At 42.2% G+C, this 11,056-nt stretch overlaps 1 protein-coding gene across 1 annotated transcript; it reads left to right on the top strand.

Annotated features, from left to right (window-relative positions):
- Nucleotides 1-3,330: 3,330 nt before the first annotated feature.
- Nucleotides 3,331-8,868, top strand: LOC103184350 (neurofilament heavy). Its single transcript, XM_007902302.2, has 3 exons — nucleotides 3,331-4,396; nucleotides 5,323-5,447; nucleotides 6,023-8,868. Exons 1-3 carry the CDS (start codon nucleotides 3,353-3,355, stop codon nucleotides 8,250-8,252), a joined length of 3,399 nt encoding a protein of 1,132 aa, XP_007900493.1. The 5' UTR covers nucleotides 3,331-3,352; the 3' UTR covers nucleotides 8,253-8,868.
- Nucleotides 8,869-11,056: the final 2,188 nt, after the last annotated feature.

Raw genomic sequence — 11,056 nt, 5'->3', positions numbered from 1 at the left:
AGCCGAAGTCGAGTTCGCCTCCTCGCTCGCTCGCTCGTCCCCACCTTCGGCTCCTCACGGAAACGCACGAAGATCTCCACCCACTTGGAAGTGTCCCCAGCTGATTTGTTGTTAACCCTTGAAAGTGAGCAGTAACCCTAAACCCACTTCTTTGGCACTCTATCCCCCCCCCCCCCCCCAAACTCACCCCCAATTTTTAGAATGACTTTTCGAGTCACTTTTCGAGTCCACTCAAAATGCGGCTAGGCTTGACATCACACGATAAAACATAAATGTAAAATAGATACATATAGAGCGAGAAATAATAATACCAGTCCACGCATTTTTTATAGAAATATTTATATATTTATTATTATGTGAAAATACTTTGCTGCAAGGCCTGTCTGTAGCTTTGCACTTTACGTCCCGTAATCCGTGACAATTTTAAGTGTTTGTCATGAAATATTTGAAATGACATTCAATGCACCAAAAGTTCACTATTTTTTGTATTTGCTATAAAATTCAATTTCATCAGTGTGCAGTTTTCAGTTAATGGAAGCAAGCAAAAAAAAACCTCAGTCCAAAATGTCAAATATCTCCTCAGCTTTTGGCAGCCTATATGTTTTAATGTGAAATACCATTAACTCCTCTGTAACCTTGAAATGAACAGAGGGAGAGAGAGTTAGACTTTCCAAAACATACAAACAATCAGCCTTATAGTACACGGTTCAAAATAAAAGGATCAGTGTGACTTAACATACATTCAACCTATATCCCTAAACATCTAAATTGCTACAAGCGCTAAATTAATTATCATGTTATCGAGACGTCGCAAAGTGTTTTGCAGAACATATTGTAAAGTGGATTGACTGTATATTTTGTGGGCAAAACACTGCAGCCAGTTGCGCACAGCAGTATCTTGCAAATGGATTGAGTGACCACATTTTTTTGTGTGGTCCGCCCAATCAACAAATAACTGGGTTCCTACTTACTGCTGGGTAAACAAAGGCATGTGTGTAGAGTAAGGAAACTTGCCTATCGTTCTGCCCAGTCTGGGAAGTGAACCCGGGTCCTCTCACTTTGGAGACGAGTGCTCTAACCACTATGCAATGGGACTCCACATGAAGACATTTTTGACTTTTTACTTTGTTCCCTAACCCATGTCGGATCGTAGGTACCAGACTACTGGAATCTGTAATGTGCAAGATTGACAACAAGTTGTTGAATTAGGCAATTGGATAGATTAATTAAAATAATAATTCTTGCATCCGATATAGCAATTGATCACATCTTCAAGACGTCTCAAAATGCTTCACAGAATATACTGCAAAGTGTAGTGACTGTGTGTTTTATGGGAAAACACAATAATAATCCTTGCATTTGATATAGTGCCTTATCAGCCTTATGTGTATTTGCAGGCAATTTGTAGCTGTAAGTTAAGAGGGGGGAGGGAAAAGCTATGTTATCAGTGCTAGATATTGGCAGGATAAATTAATAACAATATTGATAATAGTCCTTGCATTTCATATAGCGCCTTATCAGATTGTTGAGATGTCTCAAAGCACTTCATAGGATTTACTGTAAAGTGGATTGACTGATTATTATTATTACATGATATTATAATTAATGAGCCACATTAATGACACCGGGCGACTGATGTTTTATTCAGATGCAAAACAAATATGTCGCCAGGTGACTTTGCAAAACCGGTGGGGAAGTCTCGTTGGATGGGGAGGAGTCTTGTTGCAACGTGGGTGGGTGGGAGATGAGGGAGAGAAGCATTTATGAGCCCTGGTTTGCAAAGAACTATTTCATACCCACCGACACAATCAGCAATCTCAGATCTGCAAGTGGCTTCTCTTTCCAACGTGAGGAGCGCAGCTTTGCAGCTGTTGGTAGTGTGTGTGTTTTTTTTTAAATAAACCACCTTTTTTAGTGTGTTGGTTGTTTCGTGGCTAGATTTTTTTTTAAAAGCTGAAAGCCTCATAGAGTGGGGAGAGGAAAAAAAAAAGCCAAGCAATAATTATGAGATGACTTTCCAGTAAAGGTCACACACACATCATATTGCACTGCGGAAAAGGAGCTTTCCACTTGCTCTGGTGCTGAAACAGAAAGCGCTTCTGTACTTTATTTCTTTTAGACCCTCCACACACACACACACACACACATACAGAGGACAAGGACACTACATTTACCTTCACCCCCTCCCTCTCCCCCCCCCCCCTCCCTCCACCTTGTGGGTTCCTGGTGGCGAAACGGAAAATAAAACAAGCAAAGAAAAATAAAAGCCCCAAAACATTTACACTCACACACACTCCGGTTGCTATAACATACTCTAAAGTCACACAGTATATATATATATATGTATGATATATCCAATGCAACGGTTATTATTCTATAAACTTTAGCACAGAGGAGGAGATAGGAGAGAGACGAACTATAATGTTTTTTTTAAGACATCATTTACCAGACGTGTCCCGATGGTTTGAATTTTGTTTTTAAAAAAAATCTTTTTTTCTTTTTGTAACAACAAAAAAAGACCCTCTCTTCCTTATTAAAATCGGAAATAATTAATAGCGACGCAGGTTACTGTGTGCGTGATCATTGCTAACTCTGCAGTTAAACTGGTACTGACCAAGGTTTGGCTGCTTTAATGCTGGAATGGAATAGACCTTTGTAACTGAGCAATGCTAAAAAAAAAATGTTAAATTTTACCCCCAAACACCCCTCGTCCCACCCAATTGATGTCCTTTTTAACTTATATTTCAGAAATAAAAATGCAAGGATTATTATATGTGTGTGGGGGGGATATACATAAAAAAAAATCCTTGCGTTTGATATAAATCCTTATCAACTGAGTACATTGTAAAGTCAATTCATTGACTCTATATGTTCGTGGAACGAAAAGGCAGCGGTCAAACTCATTCCTTTCCTTCCCCCCCCCAAAAAAAAATAAAATAAATAAAAATTAAATTCCAATTAAAAAAAAAGAAGTTTATTTGAAGATCAGTTTCCAAAGTGTTTTGAATTGCCTAATTTGAGATACCAGATAAATAAAAATCGTGTCCTTTTTGCCTTGATAACCTCAGGCTGGTTGTAAATATCCTTTTTTTTTTGCAACACACAGTGAGTATATGTAATATACACAATATGCATTATATATATAAACTATATATACTGTAATACATCTATATAGCTATGTGTATGAGTGTATGTTTTATATGCATATATATATATATATACAAAAAGAGATGTCTTCAGCAGATTGGTTGCTGGTGCGGGTTTCTTGCCAACTTAGCACATTCTGCGGTGTATAAAAGGATCCGCCTCATCTCTCCTCCCTTCACTGCAGTGTTTGTGAGCTCAAAGCACCATGAGTTACAGCCTGGACACTATGCTGGGCGCCTCCTCTTACCGCAGGGCGCTGGGAGACCCACCAAGGAGCGGTGGTCCTCGCTCCATGGCCAGCAGCGGGTTCCACTCCCAAACATCATGGTCCAGGAGCCCCGGCTCCATCCTCTCCTCCTCCTACAAGCGGACCAGTGCTCCCAGCTACGGCTCTCAGCTCGCCTCCTCCACCGAGAGCCTCGACCAGGGAGCCCTGGTGGTGGTCAACGGGGACCTGAGGTCCCGCAATGAGAAGGAGGTGCTCCAAGCGCTCAATGACCGCTTTGCGCTTTACATCGACAAGGTGAGGAACCTGGAAGTTCACAACCGCAACCTGGAGGCTGAGGCGGCGTCTCTCAGGCAGCAACAAGCCGGGAAGTCCGCTATCTCGGAGCTCTACGAGCGTGAGATCAAAGATCTCCGCAAAGTGGTGGCTCAGATGGGCAACGAGAAGACCCAGCTGCAGCTGGAGCAGGAACACCTGGAGGAGGACATCCAGCACCTCAAACAGAGGTGCGAGGAGGAGATCAGGGCCAGGGAGGAGATGGAAGCTACCACCAGAGACCTCAACAAGTACGTGGAGGAATCGGGGCTGACCAGACTGGACCTGGAGAAGAAGCTGCAGTTCTTGACCGACGAGGCTTCCTTCATGAGGAAGAACCATGATGAGGAGGTCCAGGATCTCCTGGGGCAGATCCAAGGCTCTCAGATCACCCTGGAGGTGCGGGACAGCCTGAAATCCGACATCACGTCTGCCCTCAGGGAGATCCGAGCTCAGATGGAGGGACAGGCGCTCATGACCAGCAGCCACACCGAGGAGGTCTTTAAGGTGAAGTTGGACAAACTCAACGAGGCGGCCAAGGTCAACACGGCAGCCATCCATGCGGCGCAAGACGAGATCTCCGAATACCGCAGGCACCTGCAGTCTAAGAATACCGAGCTGGAGACCTTGAAAGGCACCAAGGACTCGTTGGAGAGGCAAAGGTTTGAGATCGAAGACCGTCACAATGCAGACGTCTCCAGCTACCAGGTAAGGAAAGATTTTAGCTCAAATATTTTCCAAACAAATGAAACCTTTTTTCTTCTTTGGGGTGGGGTGGGGAAGAAAGGAAGCAAATCTTGTCTGTGCGTCAGCACTTAAATATCAAGTTCATTTCAATATCGTCCGAACCAGCTTTAAGGAGGGAAGTTACCCTGTCTTAAAGTTCTGTTTGGATCATGTAATATATTTGAACGTGCACAAAATCGGATGCCCCATTTGCCTGCAAAATGCACAACCACCACGCTTTACAGTATACCTTGCGGAACGCTTTGAGACACCCCTCTGATGTGAAAGGTTTTGGATAAAATATAGTAATAGTAATCCTTGCATTTGATTTAGCACTTTATCATGTCGTTGAGATATTGCAAAGCACTTCACAGAATATATTGTAAAGTGGATTGATTATATATTTTGTTGGTGAAACATGGCAGGCAACTGCCGCAAACAGCCATAAATTTCACTTATTTATGGGGTGGGTGGAGGTGGGGGAGGGGCTGAGAGGGGAGGGGTTATTACATCTGGAAAGCGATCTACCAATCGCTTCCTACTTACTGCTGTAATACATAATAATAAAAATCCTTGCATTTGATATAACACCTTATCACATCTTCGAGATGTCTCAAAGTGCTTGACAGATTAGACTGAATTGACGGTATATTTTGTGGGTAAAACACAGCAGCCAATTGCGCACAGCAATGTCCTACAAACAGTCGTAGATTGAGTGACCAAATTATTATTTTTAAAATCTAAGGATTAATTATTATTATTGGAAATACAAGGACAAATTATTATTCTCGATTAGATGTGGCAATTTTTTTATCAGGGTTGACGATGGGAGTGGGAATCTTGTTTTACAAAGCTCAACTTTTCATTGTACTGTAACCTTAGCTTCCGTCTGCCCATTTATATTATAGGAAACCATTCACCAAATGGAGAATGAGCTGAGAAGTGTCAAGTGGGAGATGGCTTCTCAACTCAGAGAATACCAGGACTTACTAAACGTGAAAATGGCTTTGGATATTGAAATTGCAGCATACAGGTACAGATTGGGTGTGGCGTTGACTGAGTGGTTGCGTAAGGGAGCCTGTGATTATAATTGAAGTGTAAATGTCATGGGAATTGGAGCCAGGTTCCATTGCCTCCCAGCAGATTGATTTCAAGGTTCCCACCATCACCTATGAACCCCTTCACCCTCCTAGCACCTACCAATCTCTCTGATCTACTGCATGGCAAACTTGCCCCCTTACTAATTTGGCTAACCACCATCGGTGTCCGATCATCAAATCCCATGCCAATAGCTCTCTCCATTTGGCCCCTCCATCTCTATGTCTTCAAAAGGCGCCTTCAAACCTACCTCTTCAACCACGCTTATGGTCACCTCCCCTTTTCCCCAGCTCCCTCACTTAGCCCATGTCCCCACCTTGCAAAGCATTCCCAGACTTTAGCCTAAGTGACTATACCCTCCATAGAAATCCAACGTGTTGCTGAAATATCATTATGCCATATTATCATTTCAACCCTAGCAATGATTATTATTGTACTTTAGTACATGAATGATGAAGCAAAGAAAGCTTTAGACAAGAGATTTGATGATTGCTGTTTTATGTTATCAAGGAAACTCTTGGAAGGTGAAGAATCAAGGTTGAGTTGGTCAAGTCCGTATCCTTACATAGAAGCTCACCATAAAAGTCCGACACGCCCAACCCATACCAAAGCCAAGTTTGAAGATAAAGTCAAGCAAGCTGAGAAGCTTGAAAAAGAGACGGTGATTGTGGAAGAACTGACAGACGAAATGACAATTACAACAGAGGAAACCGAAGAGACTGAGAAAGCTGAAGAAACACAAGAAGAGGTTAAGGAGGGGGAAGAGGCTGAGAAAGGTGACAAAGCTGAAGGAGCGGAGGCTGAAGAAACCACAGCAGAAGACAAGGGTGATGAAGGAAGTAAAACTGATGAAGCTGGGGAAGAAGAGGAAGGTGCTAAGGCTGAAGAGTCTGAAGAGAAAGCAAAATCTCCAGTGGAAGAGAGGATCGGTGAAAAAGCAAAACCAGTGAAAGAGGATGTCAAAGAGGAAGAGAAGGAAAAACCTAAAGAAAAGGAACCAGAGGTTAAAGAAGATGATAAGAAAGAAGAGTCCAAGCCAGAGGCCAAAGTGGAGGAAAACGAAGAGAGGAAAGCTACAACACCAGAACCCAAGGTTGAAGAGAGGAAAGCTACAACACCCGAGCCTAAAGCTGAGGAAAAGAAAGCTACAACACCTGAGCCAGCAGAGAAAAAAGCTACAACACCAGAGGCCAAAGCTGAGGAAAAAGAAGTGAAGAAAGCTACAACACCAGAACCCAAGGTTGAAGAGAAGAAAGCTACAACACCAGAGCCTAAAGTGGAGGACAAGGAAGAGAAGAAAGCATCAATACCAGAGCCCAAAGTGGAGGAAAAGAAAGCTACAACACCAGAGCCTGTAGAGAAAAAAGCTTCAATACCAGAACCCAAAATGGAGGAAAAGAAAGCTACAACACCTGAACCTAAAGTAGAGGAAAAGAAAGCTACAACACCAGAGCCAGAGCCTGTAAAGAAAGCTACAACCCCAGAGCCTAAAGTAGAGGAAAAGAAAGCTACAACACCTGAACCTAAAGTAGAGGAAAAGAAAGCTACAACACCAGAGCCAGAGCCTGTAAAGAAAGCTACAACCCCAGAGCCTAAAGTAGAGGAAAAGAAAGCTACAACACCAGAACCTAAAGTAGAGGAAAAGAAAGCTACAACACCAGAGCCAGAGCCTGTAAAGAAAGCTACAACCCCAGAGCCTAAAGTAGAGGAAAAGAAAGCTACAACACCAGAGCCAGAGCCTGTAAAGAAAGCTACAACCCCAGAGCCTAAAGTAGAGGAAAAGAAAGCTACAACACCAGAGCCTAAAGTAGAGGAAAAGAAAGCTACAACACCAGAGCCTAAAGTAGAGGAAAAGAAAGCTACAACACCAGAGCCAGAGCCTGTAAAGAAAGCTACAACCCCAGAGCCTAAAGTAGAGGAAAAGAAAGCTACAACACCAGAGCCTAAAGTAGAGGAAAAGAAAGCTACAACACCAGAGCCTAAAGTAGAGGAAAAGAAAGCTACAACACCAGAGCCTAAAGTAGAGGAAAAGAAAGCTACAACACCAGAGCCTAAAGTAGAGGAAAAGAAAGCTACAACACCAGAGCCAGAGCCTGTAGAGAAGAAACCTACAACACCCGAGCCTAAAGCAGAGGAAAAGGAAGAGAAAAAAGCCACAACGCCAGAAGCCAAGGTTGAAGAGAAGAAAGCTACAACACCAGAAGCCAAGGTTGAAGAGAAGAAAGCTACAACACCAGAAGCCAAGTCGGAAGAGAAGAAAGCTACAACACCAGAGCCCAAGTCGGAAGAGAAGAAAGTTACAACACCAGAGCCCAAGGTGGAAGAAAAACCTTCAAGACCAGACCCCAAGGTGGAAGAGAAGAAACCCACAACACCAGAGCCCAAAGAGCAGAAATCCTCAGAGCCCGAACCCAAACCAGCAGAAAAACAGAAGGAACCCGAAAAGACCACAGAAGTTAAAGAAAATGTAACAGATCAAAAATCGGATAGTAAAAAAGAAACCAAGGACGAGACAACAGAAACAGTGAAAAAAACAGAGCCAAAGAAATCCACCCCCGAGTTGACAAAACCTGACCTCGATGATGATGAGGGGAAAGCAGCAACAGTGAAGACCGTCACAGAGTCAAAATCTGAAGCGAAAGAGGAAGCCAAGGTTAAGGATGACGAAGGAGGGAAGTCAGAGAAATCTTCCAGCACGAAAGAGGAAGAAAAGCCAACTGACAAATCGAAAAAAGCTTAGGAAAAAAAATGAAGAAGGAACAATTACATGGGGGAAAAAATCACCAAAGATATATTGCACCAAGTGATTGATGTCAGGAAACTGCCAAGGTAACATGGGACACCTGTTACGAAACTAGGGTCTATGCGAGCAATAGATTTCCACGAAGAAATGGACAATTAATTGCATTATGGTAACTTATTTAACAGAATGAGATAAGATGTATGCAGAATGTTAAAATGTTTACACTTCAAGGGTGTAAATAATTACCCTGCCTCAAGTAATAAGTGCATTTAAAGTGTCTGATCATACCAGGTTAGAGAATATATATCACTTAAGGATAAGAGTATTTGCTGAAATAACCCATTGACTTGCAGTCTGGGCAAGCCAATTGTGAAATGAAGATAACGATTAAAAAAAAAGCGCCACATCTTAAATCTGAAACGTGCAGCAAAGCAAATACTTGTAATGTCAATGAAGTGCGATGTGCAATATATAAATAAAGAGCTTGACAGATGCAATGTGCCTCTGAAGTACATGTCAGACATAGTGCTATTGTGACATGCGATTGAAGTATATGTATACAGATAGAATCTACTAATGACTGCATTTCTTTGAATAAAGCAATAACAACTTTCTTATAGGAATAATGTATTCTTCCAGGGTCTGTCGTTTCTTCCGAGGTAGTTATGACACAGATGTAGAAAATTGACAAAGTTGTCCGTGTCAAATCCTAGGTGGCGCTTGGCTAACAATGCGAGAAAAAACACAAGTAGTATTCAATGTTCAAATCCAGTTTCAGAAAGGATTGGTGAATAGAAGCATAATTATAATCTTTGCACAAGCCATAATGAGCTTTATCACATTGTCAAAATGTCTCAGAGCACTTCACAGGGTTTACTCTAAAGCGTAGTGTGTTATTTGTAGGTGAACATGGTGGGCAATTTGCACACAGTGTCCACAAACAACCCATTTGAGTAAGTGACCAATTTTATCTGGGATAGAATGAAAATAGACAAATTGGTTGGTAAGTGACCACGAAACATGAGAAAAAAGATTGTTCAGTATTTTTAGAAATGAAAACATTCTCTTATCACTGGGAGCGCTCTTCCGCTGAGAGAAAAGAATGCAATCAGAAAGAATAGGACGATATGACAGGCAAGAGTTGGAATGTTTACACAAATAACAACCTTACATTTAAAGAAATACAAATGAAGGTTTTTGCAGATTAAACTGGCTGACAGTTCATTCACTTCAAGTCTTTTATTTTGCTTTTACTGGGACGTCAGATTTTGATAGTAAGAGGCAAATCTTGCCCAGTCAGTTAGCACTTCACCAAGTATACAAATCTGCCCTTTTTTGTGCATTGCAGAGAACACTGACAGTTATTTTTAACTCTAATGGTTATATCCCTGGAGAAAAGGGAATGCAGAAAAGTTATGTACGGCAATGATGAGTGCCCATGGCGCATGCTGTGCTTATACAACTATATTTATAATAATTCTTACATTTGCCTTTCATGTTAGACCTCCAAAGCGCTTCACAGGATTTAATAATAATTATAATCCTTGCATTTGATACAGTGCCTTATCATGTTGATGAGACGTCTCAAAGAGCTTCACAGAACACGGCAGCGAATTACAGAGCAATGTCCCAGTTGGATTGAATAACAACATTTTTTTTTGAGGGATTATTACCCCGGAAAGCGTTTTGCTAATTGAGTTCCTACTTACTGCTCGGTAAACAGGAATAAGTAAACTTGCCTAAGGTTTCTCCCCACCTGGCAATTGAACCCGGGTCCTCTCGCTTGCGAGGCGAGCACTCTAACCCCTACGTTGCAGGATTTACAGTAAGGTGGTATGACTGCCGATTTGTAGGGAATGTTGAAGCCAAACTGGGCACAGCAATGTCCCACAAACAGCCAAGCAAACTCTTAATAAGCTATGTGAACGCACAGGACAATTATTAAGGGTCAACAAGGATTCGGGTGATCAGTGTTATTCAGCTAAATTCAGCAGGGATTCAGCCAATGGACAGCGAATCCCATTCCAACTCTCAGTGACCCTCTTCACTCTGAACCCAAGGCTCACAAAGCTACTCACTTACATCTGCAAATCTGCAAGGATTGCGGTGGTGTGATCCTGGCCACAGCTCAGGTACTCAAAGTTAATGAAAAGCCCGAAACAGTTTTAAAGAAGCCGAGAAATTTTTATTTGGCTTCTTTGCCACTCTGTTAGGATCACTCCATGGGGACTGGGAACTGGCATAAACGGCTTATCTAAAGCTTTATCCTTCCACATGTACGTCAGACCCGATCTTAAGTAGCCTCATACTCTAGGTTTCTTAAACTCCATCTTCAGTAAATTACAATTAAGAGATTTGCAATCCCAACTTGTATGTATTGTCCGTCAGTTTCTCTCGCTCTCTCTTAGGACATTTAGCTTTCCATATAATAATTAGTAGTGGCCTTTAAGCAATCTTTTCAGCCATCTTCTCCAACCTGAATTTTGTGAGCCATTGAGTGAAAAGCACCATGTGTATATTTCTGCCAACTTGCAGCCTATTGCCCAGTCAAAAGCATAAAATGGTCACCACACAAGGCTTGTCCAGCCAGGACCAACCTATGTTAGCTTTCAGGGTCCAGGGCATGTCTGTAGCTCACTGACATGTCAGACAGGCTGGGCAACTTGGATTAATGTGCACCTGATTATTATTATTATTACCTGTTGGCTTTGTCAGGTGCTCAGTCTCAGAACTAGCTTAACCACCGAAGACTGCGTTCTTACAAACTTCTCCCCATTTCCGAGGAGATATTTTAAGTCGTG

Source organism: Callorhinchus milii, unplaced genomic scaffold, assembly GCF_018977255.1.
Source record: "Callorhinchus milii isolate IMCB2004 unplaced genomic scaffold, IMCB_Cmil_1.0 Scaffold8, whole genome shotgun sequence".
In the NCBI taxonomy this organism is placed as follows: Eukaryota; Metazoa; Chordata; class Chondrichthyes; order Chimaeriformes; family Callorhinchidae; genus Callorhinchus; species Callorhinchus milii.
Note: the sequence above shows the minus strand (reverse complement) of the source record. Positions and strands in the feature narration are given on the sequence as shown.

What these genes read in the sequence shown, in the direction of transcription:
- LOC103184350 (XM_007902302.2), top strand. Translation starts at nt 3,353, where the DNA reads ATGAGTTACAGCCTGGACACTATGCTGGGCGCCTCCTCTTACCGCAGG. An exon ending in CAGACGTCTCCAGCTACCAG is followed by an intron (nt 4,397 to 5,322) that starts GTAAGGAAAGAT and finishes TTTATATTATAG; the next exon opens with GAAACCATTCACCAAATGGA. An exon ending in ATTGAAATTGCAGCATACAG is followed by an intron (nt 5,448 to 6,022) that starts GTACAGATTGGG and finishes TATGTTATCAAG; the next exon opens with GAAACTCTTGGAAGGTGAAG.